The 21632-nt window shown below is 40.8% G+C and overlaps 1 protein-coding gene across 1 annotated transcript in view; it reads right to left on the bottom strand.

Moving 5' to 3' along the window:
- Positions 1-3141: 3141 nt before the first annotated feature.
- LOC108415437 overlaps positions 3142-21632 on the bottom strand; it is a 44500-nt gene continuing 26009 nt past the window's right edge. Inside the window, exons 5-13 of the mRNA XM_037536742.1 lie at positions 19068-19082; positions 18143-18180; positions 15770-15784; positions 14844-14882; positions 12713-12727; positions 11788-11826; positions 11323-11367; positions 10881-10934; positions 3142-5047 (exon numbers count right to left, since the gene is read on the bottom strand). Of these exons, the coding sequence (XP_037392639.1) occupies positions 4937-5047; positions 10881-10934; positions 11323-11367; positions 11788-11826; positions 12713-12727; positions 14844-14882; positions 15770-15784; positions 18143-18180; positions 19068-19082 (371 nt within the window). The 3' untranslated portion in view covers positions 3142-4936. The remainder of the gene's footprint in view (positions 5048-10880; positions 10935-11322; positions 11368-11787; positions 11827-12712; positions 12728-14843; positions 14883-15769; positions 15785-18142; positions 18181-19067; positions 19083-21632) is intronic.

Below are 21632 nucleotides of genomic sequence, written 5' to 3'. Positions count from 1 at the left end.
TCACCCAGTTGTTCAGTTACTGCAGTTAAAATTCAACTAAAAAAGTAACAATAAATACCAAAAAGTAATAATAAATAAAGTGAGTCAAGAGTACATTTAAAGTGAAAGTTGTTTAATGGAAAACTACTCAAACACTTTGGATTACTTTAAGTTAATATTTCTTAACAAAGAGATGTTTCACTGAGCTGTCTGATAACTTACTGAGGACCTCCGCTTACATTAGTTACATTTGCTTGAACAGCTTTAATTAATAGTTACAGAGCTTGTGATTCTAATGATGAGTTGCAGTAGTTATTTTGCTAAGCTCAGTTAGCCAACCAGCTAATCACATTCTCAAGTTGTAAAACTAAGAAAAGTGCTTTGTGGAAAAACAAATTTTGCGAGTTCGGACTGTGCCTTCAACATGGCGGTGGTAGTATGAGGGAAGACTGATCGAGGGAGGGGTAGAAGTCTGAGAACTTGTGCTGGAGTTTTGGGCAGCTTCTGCCTGTAGCTAGATGGCCAAATCCCTCATAGCTGTGGTAGGACCAGGGAGGAGGATGGGGTGGTGGTGGGGACTGCAAAAACCTCATCACAGGAATGGAAGGATGTGTTAGATTAGATACTTTCTCTAGATACAAAGCACTTCTTGTAAGTCGCTCTGGATAAGAGCATCTGCTAAATGCTGTAAATGCAGTTGGAAGAAAGAGGGGTTTCAGGCATGTTCCAAACATCAGTTATTACATAACTACATTTTCAAGTTTCAACATGTGGTGGTAGTATGAGGGAAGACTGATTGAGAGAGCAGGAAAAGCCTAAGAACTTGGTTTTCTGCCTGAAGCGAGGAGGCCAGGTCCCCAAAAGTACTCCAGAATGAACATGGATGAGTTCAGCCTAGGCAGAAGTTAGCCCTTTATATGCTGCTTGGAGTAAGTAGTTATTAGTATTAGTATTAATAATACTAATTAGTATTAAGGTTGTAAGAAAAACGGAGCAGATTAATTTGATTCAGTGTAACATCTTGATGGTGGCATGCTGCTTTACAGACATCCTGGTGTGAACTCCTGATGAGCAAGCCGAGAGCAACAGCGGCAAGAAAAAAAATCCCAGTGAAGGAGAAACCTTGGGAGGAACCAGGATTCAACAGGGAAACCCCTTTCTGGTCAGTGCAGGATTGTGAAGGTCGTGCTAAACCGGGCCGGTGAAGACATTATATAGGATAAGCAGATTATATTCTCCTGAATGCAAGGAACACTGAGCAGGAATGGTTGTAGCTGCTGTGTGTGGGAGTTGATGGGCATGATGACCAAGGCAGCTGGAAGATGCTCACATCATGGCAAGAGGTAGTTTGGCATGGAATACCCTGTTGGTACGGTTGTTCAATTATGACCCTGGATGAGAATTACTTGCTTGAATTCAAGCCCCCAAAAGGTCACTGATGGAGAAAAGGACATTGCTCCCAAGGACTGAGGGCTGAATGGGATGAGAGAGTGGCCAAAATGACGGAGAGTGGCCGGTTCCTGGGGGCACAGGCATTGTCTTCACAATCAAACCAATGTTAGTCCAGTGTGAGGGGAAAAAGGAAAAATGAAGCTGAATTAGCATAAAGCTGATCCGAAGTGGAGCAAAGTTAAGCCAGTGATTGTGTTGGAGCTGAACCGTGACGGAAGTGGTCTTAAATTGAGCTGACCTGAGAAGCAGCAAAGTTGAGTCACAAATTATTTGCAGAGCTGATTTGTATTGGAGCTGATCCGAGCTGAAGTGGAGTTGAGTGAGCAATTAGTTGCAGAGCCAGGTTGTGTTGGAGCTGATCTGAGATGGGGCTGCAAAATGAAGTCAATCCAAGATGGAGCTGAATCAGAAATGAACTGCATAGCTGAATTTACTGAATTTACGGGCTGATCCGAGATGGAGCAGAGCTGAGTTGCGTTGGAGCTGAACTGAGATGGAACCGAGTGGAGTCAGAAATGCGTTGCAGAGCTTATTGAGCTGAGGTGAGATGGAGCAAAGTTAATGCAGAAAAGAGTTGCACTGGAGCTGATCTGAGATACAGCCAAGTGGATTCAGACATGCGTTGCAGGGCATTGGAGTTGATCTGAGATGGAGGAGAGTGGAGTAAGAAATGAGTTGCTGAGCTGAGACCGGGTTGCAGGAGCTGATCTCAGATGGAGCAGGTTGAGATGGAACTGGGTCAAGATGGGTGAGGAAAGAAAGGGATTGAGGTGGATGCAGGATGATTGAGTCAGGGGGAGGATGTCAGATGAAAGGGGAAGGAAGGATGCAGGATGAAAAGCCGGGGGAGGATGAATGTGAAAAGGGAGAAAGAGAAACGAGGAGTTATGGGGGTAGGGGTAGGGGTTTGGATCTGAAGGTCAAGCAATTGCAACATCATGAAAGAACTAAATACTATGTAAAATGGAATGTAAGAAACTTAAAGTGATGCTATGAACTGTACAAAGGCAGTGATCATAATATAGTAGGGTCAAACCAGCAAGCCCCAGTTATACAGCTAGTTATACAGCTGAATTATAACTAGTGAATTAAGCAGGCTGCAGAAAAACTGACAAACATACACCACCTGATTCAATAGTTTATTTTGTATTGTTTTCTACATTGTAGATCAATGCTGAAGACATAAACAGTTCTATACAGAACTATAGAACTGTGTATCAAGCCTATCTCCACACAACACCACTGATGGTCTCAAATACATGAAGAAGACAAGCAATTCCACGAATCAATTCTTGACTAGGTACACCTTTTAATTAAATTAATTAACACCTGTTGACTGAAAACCATTGCAGGTGAGGTTCCTCATGAAGCTGACTGAGAGAATGCCAAGCATGCAAAGCTGTCATCAAAGCAAGAGGTGATTACTTTGATGAATCTAAAGTAAAATTCTAAAAAAATCTAAAGGAAATTTCACCTCCGCATTTAACCCATCCATGAAGTGAAACACCACATACACACTAGTGAATACACACACACACACACACACACACACACACACACACACACACACACACTAGGGGACAGTGAGCACACTTGCCCAGAGTGGTGGGCAGCCCTATCCACAGCGCCCGGGGAGCAGTTGGGGGTTAGGTGTCTTGCTCAAGGACACCTCAGTCATGTGCTGTCGGCTCTGTGGATCAAACCGGCGACCTTCCGGTCACAAGGCTGGTTCCCTAACCTCCAGCCCACGACTGTCCCTGAAAGACATTCTTGTTCAACACTTTTTTGTTTGCTTGTGTCTTACTTCATAGTTTTGATGTCTTCAGTATTAATCAACAATGTAGAAAACAACGAATGAGAAAGTCCAAACCTTTGATTGGTATGTCCAAACTTTTAACCGGTACTGTAACAATTTAGCAAAAAGGCTTAATGGAATAAGGCATTGCATCCAACTGAGCAGAGGCAAGGCATGGTAAAGGACAGGAATTTTGGCCCTGTACTAGGGAGAAGAGAGGGAGTAAATATGAGGAAGGTGGAAAGAGACAAAGGCAGGAGAGATGAGGAACTTGTGTAGCTGGTTGGAATGGCCGTTGAAGGGGTTACCTCCGGCGGAGCTGTGACAGAGTGTCAATAAGACAGTACAGGCGACACGATCTGTCCATAATGGCGCACTGGTGCGTGGTTGCCTGTCCAGTTAGGGGTGCAGTTTGGAAGAGGCTTGAGGCAGGCCTGGGCAGGAGTGGGGGCAGGCAAGCTGCCGTGCCTTGAAAGTGCCGCAGCCATGCTGAAAGCACTGGAATCAAGCAAGGAGAGCATGTGTGACTGGGCAGGCAGATCCTATTGAGGCCGCACTAGCCAAGGCAGCAGGTACAATGAAAACATTTCAGTAGGATGGGGACTGGACTGTAACTGCAGAAGGAGCAGGCAGGCAGCCGAAGGGAACTGAGGAGAGTTGAGGCATGTTTTCCCCCCGAAAACATCAGTTATTTTATAATAACTGCATTAAAATGAAAATACTTGAATATTTCAACAGAAATAAACTGAAAGTAAAATGACTTAAATTGCTGTTACCAGGAAAACTGTACTGAGGTTATCCTACCTGTAATTCATTCATTCGTCATCCTAAGCCGTTTACTCACCACCGGCTTCACCCATCTGCCTCATCTGTTCTCCATTTCTTCATGGATCATTTCAGCCCTCACTGCCGCTGTTCTCCTGTGTGATCATTCTGAATGCGCCTGAGCTCTGACTTTTAATGAGCCCTCTGTTTTGTTTGCATTTCTTTTTGTTGACAACTATTTTTGTATTATTTTCACAACAGAAGCAGAAAGTCCCTGAGAGCATGTTGAGGCCATCTGTACACTTTATAAAATAACCACTATATAAAAAAAAAACAAACAAGCAAATAACAGCCAGTTCAATAAATAACCAAAAAAAATGTTATTCATTGATTTGAATGATCAACCATTCTCTGTTGTGGAGGATGTACAATTCTGAGGTACATTCTGGAGGTAGTGTACTGTGATCAATATTTAAGGGTTTTTTTTTTTATGTAAACACTTTTTATTTATTGTCAGCTGCTTTGTTTCAGGTCTCTGCCGAGTGTGTCCTGAATTTCTCTTTTGGTTTCACCCAAGAATTTTCATTCCAGTGTGTCACTAACCTCAAAGACCAAACACCCTCCAAACACCGTGGTGTTCAGAAAACAACAGTTAAAACATACAGGAAGCTCTTTATGTAAAACTATTGGGTTTGTAATTCCTCACAAGTACCTGCAGTTTCTCACATTACTGTGTATTTACATATTCATGTGAAATACATCATTACCTGTTAAACTCTGAGTAATTACTGCGCTGTAGAACCAAGTACGGCTGTATGTACCTGTTACACAAGGTACTGTTTACTTTAATATCCAACCTGTGAAGAATGAATCAGACGTTACTTACAAATTTACCTGTTAAAACCAGACATTGAGCGCACTGGAAAATATAGTGCTACTGAATTCTTAAGTCCCTTCTCTCTGTCGCTCTCTCTGTCGCTCTCTCTGTCGCTCTCTCTCCTGGATCCTCCTGTAGTTTCTCTGCTGGGTGGCTGAGCTGCTCTTTCTCTCCTCACACTGCAGAAACAGAGCAAGCAAGCAAAGTTTATTTATACGGCTCTTTTTACAGCAGGTGTTGTCACAAAGCAGCTTTACAGAACGATCAGCAATACAGAGAGTAAAGAAAAGAAAAATCAGGCGCAAGGAAAAACCTTGAGAGGAACCAAGACTCAGAAGGGGAACCCGTCCTCCTCTGGTCGACACCAGATAGCAAACATTGTTACTATGAAGTTTTATAGAACAAAGTGGGGGGGAAAAACAGAGGAGACGTTACTGGAGCTCAACATGGTTTAATACTAACCTGAACACAGTTCAATAGTAACCTGAACACAGCTCAACACAGACCTGAACAGGGTTCAATACTAAACTGAACACGGTTCAATACAGACCTGAACAGGGTTCAATACTAAACTGAACACGGTTCAACACAGACCTGAACAGGGTTCAATACTAAACTGAACACGGTTCAACACAGACCTGAACAGGGTTCAATACTAAACTGAACACGGTTCAATACAGACCTGAACAGGGTTCAATACTAAACTGAACACGGTTCAATACAGACCTGAACAGGGTTCAATACTAAACTGAACACGGTTCAATACAGACCTGAACAGGGTTCAATACTAAACTGAACACGGTTCAATACAGACCTGAACAGGGTTCAATACTAAACTGAACACGGTTCAATACAGACCTGAACAGGGTTCAATACTAAACTGAACACAGCTCAACACAGATCTGAACAGGGTTCAATACTAAACTGAACACTGTTCAACACAGACCTGAACAGGGTTCAATACTAAACTGAACACTGTTCAATACAGACCTGAACAGGGTTCAATGCTAAACTGAACACGGTTCAACACAGACCTGAACAGGGTTCAATACTAAATTGAACACGGTTCAACACAGACCTGAACAGGGTTCAATACTAAACTGAACACGGTTCAACACAGACCTGAACAGGGTTCAATACTAAACTGAACACAGTTCAACACAGACCTGAACAGGGTTCAATACTAAATTGAACACGGTTCAATACAGACCTGAACAGGGTTCAATACTAAACTGAACACGGTTCAACACAGATCTGAACAGGGTTCAATACTAAACTGAACACTGTTCAATACAGACCTGAACAGGGTTCAATACTAAACTGAACACGGTTCAATACAGACCTGAACAGGGTTCAATACTAAACTGAACACGGTTCAATACAGACCTGAACAGGGTTCAATACTAAACTGAACACGGTTCAATACAGACCTGAACAGGGTTCAATACTAAACTGAACATCTGTTCAACACAGACCTGAACACGGCTCAATACTAAACTGAACACAGTTCAACACAGACCTGAACACGGCTCAATACTAAACTGAACACGGTTCAACACAGACCTGAACAGGGTTCAATACTAAACTGAACACGGTTCAATACAGACCTGAACAGGGTTCAATACTAAACTGAACACGGTTCAATACAGACCTGAACAGGGTTCAATACTAAACTGAACACAGTTCAACACAGACCTGAACAGGGTTCGATACTAAACTGAACATCTGTTCAACACAGACCTGAACACGGCTCAATACTAAACTGAACACAGTTCAACACAGACCTGAACACGGCTCAATACTAAACTGAACACAGTTCAACGCAGACCTGAACACGGCTCAATACTAAACTGAACACGGTTCAATACAGACCTGAACAGGGTTCAATACTAAACTGAACACGGTTCAACACAGACCTGAACAGGGTTCAATACTAAACTGAACACGGTTCAATACAGACCTTAACAGGGTTCAATACTAAACTGAACAGGGTTCAATACTAAACTGAACAGGGTTCAATACTAAACTGAACAGGGTTCAATACTAAACTGAAAACAGTTCATCACAGACCTGAACAAGGTTCAATACTAAACTGAACACAGTTCAACACAGATCTGAACAGGGTTCAATACTAAACTGAACAGGGTTCAATACTAAACTGAACACAGTTCAACACAGACCTGAACAGGGTTCGATACTAAACTGAACATCTGTTCAACACAGACCTGAACACGGCTCAATACTAAACTGAACACAGTTCAACACAGACCTGAACACGGCTCAATACTAAACTGAACACGGTTCAACACAGACCTGAACAGGGTTCAATACTAAACTGAACACAGTTCAACACAGACCTGAACAGGGTTCAATACTAAACTGAACACGGTTCAATACAGACCTGAACAGGGTTCAATACTAAACTGAACACGGTTCAATACAGACCTGAACAGGGTTCAATACTAAACTGAACACAGTTCAACACAGACCTGAACAGGGTTCGATACTAAACTGAACATCTGTTCAACACAGACCTGAACAGGGTTCGATACTAAACTGAACACGGTTCAATACAGACCTGAACAGGGTTCAATACTAAACTGAACACGGTTCAACACAGACCTGAACAGGGTTCAATACTAAACTGAACACGGTTCAATACAGACCTTAACAGGGTTCAATACTAAACTGAACAGGGTTCAATACTAAACTGAACAGGGTTCAATACTAAACTGAAAACAGTTCATCACAGACCTGAACAAGGTTCAATACTAAACTGAACACAGTTCAACACAGATCTGAACAGGGTTCAATACTAAACTGAACAGGGTTCAATACTAAACTGAACACAGTTCAACACAGACCTGAACAGGGTTCGATACTAAACTGAACATCTGTTCAACACAGACCTGAACACGGCTCAATACTAAACTGAACACAGTTCAACACAGACCTGAACACGGCTCAATACTAAACTGAACACGGTTCAACACAGACCTGAACAGGGTTCAATACTAAACTGAACACAGTTCAACACAGACCTGAACAGGGTTCAATACTAAACTGAACACGGTTCAATACAGACCTGAACAGGGTTCAATACTAAACTGAACACGGTTCAATACAGACCTGAACAGGGTTCAATACTAAACTGAACACGGTTCAATACAGACCTGAACAGGGTTCAATACTAAACTGAACACGGTTCAACACAGACCTGAACAGGGTTCAATACTAAACTGAACACAGCTCAACACAGACCTGAACAGGGTTCAATACTAAACTGAACACAGCTCAACACAGACCTGAACAGGGTTCAATACTAAACTGAACACGGTTCAACACAGACCTGAACAGGGTTCAATACTAAACTGAACACAGCTCAACACAGACCTGAACAGGGTTCAATACTAAACTGAACACAGCTCAACACAGACCTGAACAGGGTTCAATACTAAACTGAACACAGCTCAACACAGACCTGAACAGGGTTCAACACAGACCTGAACAGGGTTCAATACTAAACTGAACACTGTTCAACACAGACCTGAACAGGGTTCAATACTAAACTGAACACGGTTCAACACAGACCTGAACAGGGTTCAATACTAAACTGAACACGGTTCAATACAGACCTGAACAGGGTTCAATACTAAACTGAACACGGTTCAATACAGACCTGAACAGGGTTCAATACTAAACTGAACACGGTTCAACACAGACCTGAACAGGGTTCAATACTAAACTGAACACGGTTCAACACAGACCTGAACAGGGTTCAATACTAAACTGAACACAGCTCAACACAGATCTGAACAGGGTTCAATACTAAACTGAACACTGTTCAACACAGACCTGAACAGGGTTCAATACTAAACTGAACACTGTTCAACACAGACCTGAACAGGGTTCAATACTAAACTGAACACTGTTCAATACAGACCTGAACAGGGTTCAATGCTAAACTGAACACGGTTCAACACAGACCTGAACAGGGTTCAATACTAAATTGAACACGGTTCAACACAGACCTGAACAGGGTTCAATACTAAACTGAACACGGTTCAACACAGACCTGAACAGGGTTCAATACTAAACTGAACACAGTTCAACACAGACCTGAACAGGGTTCAATACTAAATTGAACACGGTTCAATACAGACCTGAACAGGGTTCAATACTAAACTGAACACGGTTCAACACAGATCTGAACAGGGTTCAATACTAAACTGAACACTGTTCAATACAGACCTGAACAGGGTTCAATACTAAACTGAACACGGTTCAATACAGACCTGAACAGGGTTCAATACTAAACTGAACACGGTTCAATACAGACCTGAACAGGGTTCAATACTAAACTGAACACGGTTCAACACAGACCTGAACAGGGTTCAATACTAAACTGAACACGGTTCAACACAGATCTGAACAGGGTTCAATACTAAACTGAACAGGGTTCAATACTAAACTGAACACAGTTCAACACTAAACTGAACACAGTTCAACACAGACCTGAACAGGGTTCGATACTAAACTGAACATCTGTTCAACACAGACCTGAACACGGCTCAATACTAAACTGAACACAGTTCAACACAGACCTGAACACGGCTCAATACTAAACTGAACACAGTTCAACGCAGACCTGAACACGGCTCAATACTAAACTGAACACGGTTCAATACAGACCTGAACAGGGTTCAATACTAAACTGAACACGGTTCAATACAGACCTGAACAGGGTTCAATACTAAACTGAACACGGTTCAACACAGACCTGAACAGGGTTCAATACTAAACTGAACACGGTTCAATACAGACCTTAACAGGGTTCAATACTAAACTGAACAGGGTTCAATACTAAACTGAACAGGGTTCAATACTAAACTGAAAACAGTTCATCACAGACCTGAACAAGGTTCAATACTAAACTGAACACAGTTCAACACAGATCTGAACAGGGTTCAATACTAAACTGAACAGGGTTCAATACTAAACTGAACACAGTTCAACACAGACCTGAACAGGGTTCGATACTAAACTGAACATCTGTTCAACACAGACCTGAACACGGCTCAATACTAAACTGAACACAGTTCAACACAGACCTGAACACGGCTCAATACTAAACTGAACACGGTTCAACACAGACCTGAACAGGGTTCAATACTAAACTGAACACAGTTCAACACAGACCTGAACAGGGTTCAATACTAAACTGAACACAGTTCAACACAGACCTGAACACGGCTCAATACTAAACTGAACACAGTTCAATACAGATCTGAACACGGTTCAATACTAAACGGAACACGGTTCAATACAGACCTGAACAGGGTTCAATACTAAACTGAACACGGTTCAATACAGACCTGAACAGGGTTCAACACAGACCTGAACAGGGTTCGATACTAAACTGAACACGGTTCAACACAGACCTGAACAGGGTTCAATACTAAACTGAACACGGTTCAATACAGACCTGAACAGGGTTCAATACTAAACTGAACACGGTTCAACACAGATCTGAACACGGTCCAATACAGGTCTGAACACACTTCAGTTTAGTATTGAACTCTTTTCAGGTCTGTATTGATCTGTGAACCTGAATGTGGTTCAATACTAACTGAACACATTTCAATACAAAATGCAATTCAACAAAACTGGCCAAAATTAGTGATACAATAAACCAGTCCACAAAATATATTTTAAAAAAAAACGCTGAAATGTGGTTATATATGTATCTACAGATCACAAAAAATCTTAAAAACAATGTTTTACAAAAAATGCATTTTTCATAAAATCTACGGTGCATTTTATGATGGATTTTTTTAAACAACCCATTTCTAGATGTATTCATTCCGATTCATGTGTGAAAGGCTACACTTGATGTGGAAAATAGAAATAAGAAAAAATGGGCAGTTGGGTTTTCTTTTTTGGACAGCAACAACATATACAGGAACCACACAGAGCTTCATCAGCTCAGAGAGAAAGTGAATATGGACTTACACTCTGGAGGAAGCATTTCACAACTCCACCTTCTCCCTGGCTTTTCTGGCTCTTCTGTAAAAATGAAGTTTACCACATGAAATCATTTGGATCAGTGAAGGTGGATGTTGTTTATACACCATTTAGTCTTTATGGAAACAATAAGACTTTCAGGAAATCATTACACAGTAACTTAACTCATTTCTAATTGATTTAATGCTGTAAATAACTGAAGATCAACTGTTCGTCTGTGCCCGATTTCACTGAGCCACACTAACTGTACTGAGCTGATTCACAGTCATCAGGTCAGATAGTGAAATGAGTTCAGAGACGCAGCTCAGACGATTAACCTGCTATATTTACTGTCACTGAAGTTGAACAGAGAGAGGACAGGAAATGGTCAGAGTGCACAGTGTCCAGGTTCTGTATGTAAAGAGTCCAGGGAGAGAAAATATCAGCTTACTGGGCCGATGGTCACTCGAATCACTCGCACGTCTTTTTCGCTTTTCTGTAAATACAACAGGAATGAATTCAGCTGTGTGTTTGTGACTGAGTGACTTTCTGACTCACCAATGTCTGAAATTAAGTTTATTAGCAGACAGTTTAATAGAATATTGTATATATTGTATATATAATAACCACATGAATATACGTCACAGGGAGAGACGTGTTGATGTCTGTCAAACATGTTCGTGTGAGTGGCTTTCTGACATCACCAATATCAGAAATCTATAGCGCACGTTGTTGTACGTGAGAGAGACACGTGATACTTTCAGTACCAGAACATAATTTATCATAAACGACTACATGACAAACGAGGGCTCAGTGGTAAAGTACAACCATGAGCTCGGAATAACCCACGAATTCAGGAACATGGAGTCAGAAACTGGCTTCTATATACAGTAAATACATTGATAGATTTACTCACTTGGTGTTTTAACAGGTTCAGGTCCCTTGTTAAATCTCCCTGTGGTGAGAAACATTAAGTAAATAATAATTAAGCACAGTTCAATTCATAAACGATCATCTACATTAAGAGTATACAGTGTGAAAGGTGTTCAGCAGGAATTTCTCTGTGAGAAATCTCGCTGGTCTCCAAAGGGAAAGGGGTAAAAAGAAAACAGCCCTGCTGGTCAAAGCTGGTATAACACGCTAACTGTAGCCTCTTTTTTCATGTTTCCCACCTGGCTAACCTCAGTAGTGGAAATAATATAAGTGAGAAATGTGTTTTTGAGGCTTTTGATTGCTGAAATTGTACAAGTGAATATTTAGGGCTGTTTCTGGTGTTTTGGTATTCAGACAGAAATAAAGTGGCACTTTGTCTCAGGAACACATTTACAGGGCTTCTGCAGGTTTTGGTGGAACATCAATGAAATATTCTTATTATTCAACAAACTAAACTCTTAAATGTCGAGGCCTTTACACAACACATTAATAAACAACACAAACACAAAACATCCATATGCAGAATATACTGAAACGACACACACCAGGCGCAACATATTTGGACATTTCTGCTGTTGTTCATATTGTTCAGTTTATCTTTCACACACAGCTCAGCTCTGGAACTCTGACTGAGCTGCTTGTGGAGATGCTGACACAATCGGCGATGAAGACAAACTAATCATTTCATTTAAAAACGTGGTTACTGGGACACGGAGATCCTACAAATCATGTTCAGTGTGTAAAGACCTTAATTCTGAAAATCACAGCAAATCATGGCTTGTGAAAGAGGCTTTAATGTAAATGTGACTGAAGGTTTTCTGGATAAAGAAGAAATTTATAAACATCTTTCTGAAAAGAGAAAGTGAAGAGAGTGAAAGGAGTTCAGAGTGGAGAAATATAATACTCACAAAAACAACCTGGAGCTGTAAATAAAACAATAGGTAAAGTGCAGTTAGTGAATGTCTTCATGTTCAAGTTCAACATCTTACAGACTTTTAAAATAAGCAATTTATTAACATCTTTCTGAAAAGAGAAAGTGAAGAGAGTGAACGGTTCAGAGTGGAGAAATTTAATACTCAGTCAAGCGACCTGGAGCTGTAAATAAAACAATAGATAAAGCTCAATTAATGAGATTCTTCTTGTTCAAATTTAAAACATTATAATACATTATTTAAAGTAATGATAATCAAATAAGTTGGTAATTGTTTTGACCTGAACAAGGTTCAGTACTAAACTGAACACTGTTCAATACAGACCTGAACAGGGTTCAATACTAAACTGAACACTGTTCAATACAGACCTGAACACGGCTCAATACTAAACTGAACACGGTTCAACACAGACCTGAACAGGGTTCAATACTAAACTGAACACTGTTCAATACAGACCTGATCAGGGTTCAATACTAAACTGAACACGGTTCAATACAGATCTGAACATGGTTCAATACTAAACTGAACACGGTTCAATACTAAACTGAACACGGTTCAACACAGACCTGAACAGGGTTCAATACTAAACTGAACACGGTTCAATACTAAACTGAACACGGTTCAATACTAAACTGAACACGGTTCAATACAGATCTGAACACGGTTCAATACAGATCTGAACACGGTTCAATACTAAACTGAACACGGTTCAATACTAAACTGAACACGGTTCAATACAGACCTGAACAGGGTTCAATACTAAACTGAACACGGTTCAATACAGACCTGAACAGGGTTCAATACTAAACTGAACACGGTTCAATACAGATCTGAACACGGTTCAATACTAAACTGAACACGGTTCAATACTAAACTGAACACGGTTCAATACAGACCTGAACAGGGTTCAATACTAAACTGAACACGGTTCAATACTAAACTGAACACGGTTCAATACAGATCTGAACACAGTTCAATACTAAACTGAACACGGTTCAATACAGACCTGAACACGGTTCAATACAGACCTGAACAGGGTTCAATACTAAACTGAACACGGTTCAATACAGATCTGAACACGGTTCAATACTAAACTGAACACGGTTCAATACTAAACTGAACACGGTTCAATACTAAACTGAACACGGTTCATCACAGACCTGAACAGGGTTCAATACTAAACTGAACACGGTTCAATACTAAACTGAACACGGTTCAATACAGATCTGAACACAGTTCAATACTAAACTGAACACGGTTCAATACTAAACTGAACACGGTTCAATACAGATCTGAACACGGTTCAATACTAAACTGGACACAGTTCAAACACAGACCTGAACACAGTTCAATACTAAACTGAACACGGTTCAATACTAAACTGAACACGGTTCAATACAGACCTGAACAGGGTTCAACACAGACCTGAACACGGTTCAATACTAAACTGGACACAGTTCAAACACAGACCTGAACACAGTTCAATACTAAACTGAACACGCTTCAATACAGACCTGAACAGGGTTCAACACAGACCTGAACACGGTTCAATACTAAACTGAACACGGTTCAATACTAAACTGAACACGGTTCAACACAGACCTGAACACAGTTCAATACTAAACTGAACACAGTTCAACACAGACCTGAACAGGGTTCGATACTAAACTGAACACAGTTCAATACAGACCTGAACAGGGTTCAATACTAAACTGAACACGGTTCAACACAGACCTGAACAGGGTTCAATACTAAACTGAACACAGTTCATCACAGACCTGAAGAGGGTTCAATACTAAACTGAACACGGTTCAACACAGACCTGAACACAGTTCAATACTAAACTGAACAGGGTTCAATACTAAACTGAACACAGTTCAACACAGACCTGAACAGGGTTCAATACTAAATAGTGGCACATTGTTGTACGTGAGAGAGACACGTGATACTTTCAGTACCAGAACATAATTTATCATAAACGACTACATGACAAACGAGGGCTCAGTGGTAAAGTACAACCATGAGCTCGGAATAACCCACGAATTCAGGAACATGGAGTCAGAAACTGGCTTCTATATACAGTAAATACATTGATAGATTTACTCACTTGGTGTTTTAACAGGTTCAGGTCCCTTGTTAAATCTCCCTGTGGTGAGAAACATTAAGTAAATAATAATTAAGCACAGTTCAATTCATAAACAATCATCTACATTAAGAGTATACAGTGTGAAAGGTGTTCAGCAGGAATTTCTCTGTGAGAAATCTCGCTAGTCTCCAAAGGGAAAGGGGTAAAAAGAAAACAGCCCTGCTGGTCAAAGCTGGTATAACACGCTAACTGTAGCCTCTTTTTTCATGTTTCCCACCTGGCTAACCTCAGTAGTGGAAATAATATAAGTGAGAAATGTGTTTTTGAGGCTTTTGATTGCTGAAATTGTACAAGTGAATATTTAGGGCTGTTTCTGGTGTTTTGGTATTCAGACAGAAATAAAAGTGGCACTTTGTCTCAGGAACACATTTACAGGGCTTCTGCAGGTTTTGGTGGAACATCAATGAAATATTCTTATTATTCAACAAACTAAACTCTTAAATGTCGAGGCCTTTACACAACACATTAATAAACAACACAAACACAAAACATCCATATGCAGAACATACTGAAACGACACACACCAGACGCAACATATTTGGACATTTCTGCTGTCGTTCATATTGTTCAGTTTATCTTTCACACACAGCTCAGCTCTGGAACTCTGACTGAGCTGCTTGTGGAGATGCTGACACAATCGGCGATGAAGACAAACTAATCATTTCATTTAAAAACGTGGTTACTGGGACACGGAGATCCTACAAATCATGTTCAGTGTGTAAAGACCTTAATTCTGAAAATCACAGCAAATCATGGCTTGTGAAAGAGGCTTTAATGTAAATGTGACTGAAGGTTTTCTGGATAAAGAAGAAATTTATAAACATCTTTCTGAAAAGAGAAAGTGAAGAGAGTGAAAGGAGTTCAGAGTGGAGAAATATAATACTCACTGAAACAAGCTGGAGCTGTAAATAAAACAATAGGTAAAGTGCAGTTAGTGAATGTCTTCATGTTCAAGTTCAACATCTTACAGACTTTTAAAATAAGCAATTTATTAACATCTTTCTGAAAAGAGAAAGTGAAGAGAGTGAACGGTTCAGAGTGGAGAAATTTAATACTCAGTCAAGCGACCTGGAGCTGTAAATAAAACAATAGATAAAGCTCAATTAATGAGATTCTTCTTGTTCAAATTTAAAACATTATAATACATTATTTAAAGTAATGATAATCAAATAAGTTGGTAATTGTTTTGACCTGAACAGGGTTCAATACTAAACTGAACACAGTTCAACACAGACCTGAACAAGGTTCAGTACTAAACTGAACACTGTTCAATACAGACCTGAACAGGGTTCAATACTAAACTGAACACTGTTCAATACAGACCTGAACAGGGTTCAATACTAAACTGAACAATGTTCAATACAGACCTGAACACAGCTCAATACTAAACTGAACACGGTTCAACACAGACCTGAACAGGGTTCAATACTAAACTGAACACTGTTCAATACAGACCTGAACAGGGTTCAATACTAAACTGAACACTGTTCAATACAGACCTGAACACGGCTCAATACTAAACTGAACACGGTTCAACACAGACCTGAACAGGGTTCAATACTAAACTGAACACGGTTCAATACAGATCTGAACATGGTTCAATACTAAACTGAACACGGTTCAATACTAAACTGAACACGGTTCAACACAGACCTGAACACGGTTCAATACTAAACTGAACACGGTTCAATACTAAACTGAACACGGTTCAATACTGATCTGAACACGGTTCAATACAGATCTGAACACGGTTCAATACAGATCTGAACACGGTTCAATACTAAACTGAACACGGTTCAATACTAAACTGAACAGGGTTCAATACAGACCTGAACAGGGTTCAATACTAAACTGAACACGGTTCAATACAGATCTGAACACGGTTCAATACTAAACTGAACACGGTTCAATACTAAACTGAACACGGTTCAATACAGACCTGAACAGGGTTCAATACTAAACTGAACACGGTTCAATACTAAACTGAACACGGTTCAATACTAAACTGAACACGGTTCAATACAGATCTGAACACGGTTCAATACAGATCTGAACACGGTTCAATACAGACCTGAACACGGTTCAATACAGACCTGAACAGGGTTCAATACTAAACTGAACACGGTTCAATACAGATCTGAACACGGTTCAATACTAAACTGAACACGGTTCAATACTAAACTGAACACGGTTCAATACTAAACTGAACACGGTTCAATACTAACCTGAACACGGTTCAATACTAAACTGAACACGGTTCATCACAGACCTGAACAGGGTTCAATACTAAACTGAACACGGTTCAATACTAAACTGAACACGGTTCAATACAGATCTGAACACAGTTCAATACAAAACTGAACACGGTTCAATACTAAACTGAACACGGTTCAATACAGATCTGAACACGGTTCAATACTAAACTGGACACAGTTCAAACACAGACCTGAACACAGTTCAATACTAAACTGAACACGGTTCAATACTAAACTGAACACGGTTCAATACAGACCTGAACAGGGTTCAACACAGACCTGAACACGGTTCAATACTAAACTGGACACAGTTCAAACACAGACCTGAACACAGTTCAATACTAAACTGAACACGCTTCAATACAGACCTGAACAGGGTTCAACACAGACCTGAACACGGTTCAATACTAAACTGAACACGGTTCAATACTAAACTGAACAAGGTTCAATACTAAACTGAACACGGTTCAATACTAAACTGAACACGGTTCAACACAGACCTGAACACAGTTCAATACTAAACTGAACACAGTTCAACACAGACCTGAACAGGGTTCGATACTAAACTGAACACAGTTCAATACAGACCTGAACAGGGTTCAATACTAAACTGAACACGGTTCAACACAGACCTGAACAGGGTTCAATACTAAACTGAACACAGTTCATCACAGACCTGAACAGGGTTCAATACTAAACTGAACACGGTTCAACACAGACCTGAACACAGTTCAATACTAAACTGAACAGGGTTCAATACTAAACTGAACACAGTTCAACACAGACCTGAACAGGGTTCAATACTAAATAGTGGCACATTGTTGTACGTGAGAGAGACACGTGATACTTTCAGTACCAGAACATAATTTATCATAAACGACTACATGACAAACGAGGGCTCAGTGGTAAAGTACAACCATGAGCTCGGAATAACCCACGAATTCAGGAACATGGAGTCAGAAACTGGCTTCTATATACAGTAAATACATTGATAGATTTACTCACTTGATGTTTAAAAGGTTTAGATCCCTTGTTACGTCTCCCTGTGGTGAGAAACATTAAGTAAATAATAATTAAGCACAGTTCAATTCATAAACAATCATCTACATTAAGAGTATACAGTGTGAAAGGTGTTCAGCAGGAATTTCTCTGTGAGAAATCTCGCTAGTCTCCAAAGGGAAAGGGGTAAAAAGAAAACAGCCCTGCTGGTCAAAGCTGGTATAACACGCTAACTGTAGCCTCTTTTTTCATGTTTCCCACCTGGCTAACCTCAGTAGTGGAAATAATATAAGTGAGAAATGTGTTTTTGAGGCTTTTGATTGCTGAAATTGTACAAGTGAATATTTAGGGCTGTTTCTGGTGTTTTGGTATTCAGACAGAAATAAAAGTGGCACTTTGTCTCAGGAACACATTTACAGGGCTTCTGCAGGTTTTGGTGGAACATCAATGAAATATTCTTATTATTCAACAAACTAAACTCTTAAATGTCGAGGCCTTTACACAACACATTAATAAACAACACAAACACAAAACATCCATATGCAGAACATACTGAAACGACACACACCAGACGCAACATATTTGGACATTTCTGCTGTCGTTCATATTGTTCAGTTTATCTTTCACACACAGCTCAGCTCTGGAACTCTGACTGAGCTGCTTGTGGAGATGCTGACACAATCGGCGATGAAGACAAACTAATCATTTCATTTAAAAACGTGGTTACTGGGACACGGAGATCCTACAAATCATGTTCAGTGTGTAAAGACCTTAATTCTGAAAATCACAGCAAATCATGGCTTGTGAAAGAGGCTTTAATGTAAATGTGACTGAAGGTTTTCTGGATAAAGAAGAAATTTATAAACATCTTTCTGAAAAGAGAAAGTGAAGAGAGTGAAAGGAGTTCAGAGTGGAGAAATATAATACTCACAAAAACAACCTGGAGCTGTAAATAAAACAATAGGTAAAGTGCAGTTAGTGAATGTCTTCATGTTCAAGTTCAACATCTTACAGACTTTTAAAATAAGCAATTTATAAACATCTGTCTGAAAAGAGAAAGTGAAGAGAGTGAATGGAGTTCAGAGTGGAGAAATTTAATACTCAGTCAAGCGACCTGGAGCTGTGGAATAAAACAATAGATAAAGCTCAATTAATGAGATTCTTCTTGTTCTAATTTAAAACATTATAATACATATTTAAAGTAATGATAATCAAATAAGTTGGTAATTGTTTTTTTGTGTTAAGTATAACTTTAATGCTCTTTACGAGGTTAAGCATGGATTATAAAAGCTTGCTGTGCCTTTAAGACAGGCTTTTATGCATTTTCTCCGCAGTTGTTAATGCTCAGTTACTTTATATTTGATTAAATAATCTGGAGACTTTACCAAGTCAGTCAGATATCACAGCAAAGCTACACTCTCTAGCTGAATATGAGTGTTTCTGTTCTTGGTTGAGGAATTGTCTCACACTCTTTGCAGAACAGATGTAAAAAGTATGAGGACCATTCCAAAACCTTCTGCTTGTTTTTTATGGATGTAGTTCATGGTTGATTTTGAGGTGTGTTTTGGATCATTATCCTGTTGTCCAATGGCTTCTTTACAGTTTGTTTCTTGACTGACTGCAGCACATTTGCTCCCAGAATTAAATGATATTTACTGGAATTCATTTTTACATCTACCTGTGCAGTGTTTTCTGTGCACTGGCTGCCACACAACCCCAAAAACTAATAGAGCCACCACCATGATTAACAGCTGGAAAGGTGTTCTATTCATCAAATGCTTTTTTCCTCCAAAATATACTTTAATGTTTGGGAAGAAAGAGTTCCACGTTTACTTTATCTACATTCAGCACTTGTTTCCATAATGGCTCTGGTTTATTTTTATCTATTTTTCGTTTTACACACTTCAGAGGTTGAATTCTGCGACGAGGTCACAGGCAAAGTTTCCATCTGATGACTATGTTGATCATGGAAGCGAAGAAGCAGTGAAGACCAGAGGAGCCACCAGTTGTCAAGTGTTAGCACAAAGCTTGAAGAATCAGAAAATGTATTCCATCCATCCATCCATTCTCAACTGCTTATCCAGGTTGCGGAGGCAGCAGCCTAAGAGGCCCAGGCCTCCCTCTCCCCCACCCCCTCTTCCATTTCTTCCGGAGGGATACCGATGCGTTCCCAAGACAGTCGAGAGATATAATCCCTCCAATGTGTCCTGGGTCTTCCCTGGGGTCTCCTCCCCGTCGGACATGTCTGGAACACCTCCCTAGGGAGGCGTCCAGCGGCCATCCTTACCAGATGCCTGAACCAACTCAACTCAACTGGCTTCTTTTAAAATGGAGGAGCAGCAGCTCTACTCTGAGCCTCTCCCGAATCGCAGATCTTCTCACCCTATCTCTAAGGGAGAGCCCGGCGACCCTGCGGAGACAGCTCATTTCAGCCACTTGTATCCGTGATCTCGTTCTTTCAGTCACTACCCAAAGCTTGTGACCATAGGTGAGAGTTGGAATGTAGATTGACCGGTAAATTGACAGCTTCGCCTTCTGGCTCAGCTCTCTTCACCATGACAGACCGGTATAGGGTCTGCATTACTGCAGGTGCCACACCTGCGAACCTCTCGCTCCATCCTTCCTTCACTCATGAACAAAATCCCAAGATATTTAAACTCCTCCACTTGGGGCAAGAATTCACTCCCAACCTGGACAGAGTATTCTACCTTTTTCCGACTGAGGACCCTGGTCTCAGATTTAGAGGTGCTGATTTTCATCCCAGCCGCTTCACACTAGGCTGCAAACTGGTCCAGAGAGAGCTGGAGGTCCCGGCCTGATGACGCCAACAGGACCACATCATCCGCAAAAAGCAGACGTTAAATCCTGAGGCCACCATACTGGACAACCACCTTGCAAGTCCACCTGGGAGGAGACCCCGGGGAAGACCCAGGACACGCTGGCGTGACTATATCGCCCAGCTGGCCTGGGAGCGCCTCGGAATCCCCCTTGGAGAGCTAGTGGACGTGGCTGGGGAAAGGGAGGTTTGGGCCTCATTGCTTAGGATGCTGCCCCCACGACCCGAACCCCGGAGAAGCGGAAGATGATGGATGGATGGATGGATGGATGGATGGATGGATGGATGGATGGATGTGCACACGTGTTAAGTGTGTCATTCTGTGATGGGCTGAGTGTTGGTCAGTGTCGGCCATGATCAGAGACTCTATAGCTAGACATGACCTGCCTGCTTCTCAGTCACTTGGTTAGCGCTGAGCGGCATCAATATTTACCCTCTATATGCAGGTGAACTTTGTTTTCCATCTTGTGTTTTCCATAAGTGACCTCACACCTGTATTCTCCTCCATCTGACTGATAATCTTTCAGCTTCAGAGATACGTTTCCATTCTCCAGCTCATCAGTTAACATGCTCACTCTGCCCTCATAGCCCCTCCCCTCTGTCACCTGACCATTCTGGTACAGGTAAAGGCAGTCTGTCCCTTTAAACCACCTGATCTCC

The sequence above is a fragment of the Pygocentrus nattereri genome, chromosome 3 (assembly GCF_015220715.1).
Source record: "Pygocentrus nattereri isolate fPygNat1 chromosome 3, fPygNat1.pri, whole genome shotgun sequence".
Taxonomy (NCBI): Eukaryota; Metazoa; Chordata; class Actinopteri; order Characiformes; family Serrasalmidae; genus Pygocentrus; species Pygocentrus nattereri.
The sequence above is the reverse complement of the archived record's forward strand: the minus strand, read 5'-3'. Positions and strand labels throughout refer to the sequence as shown.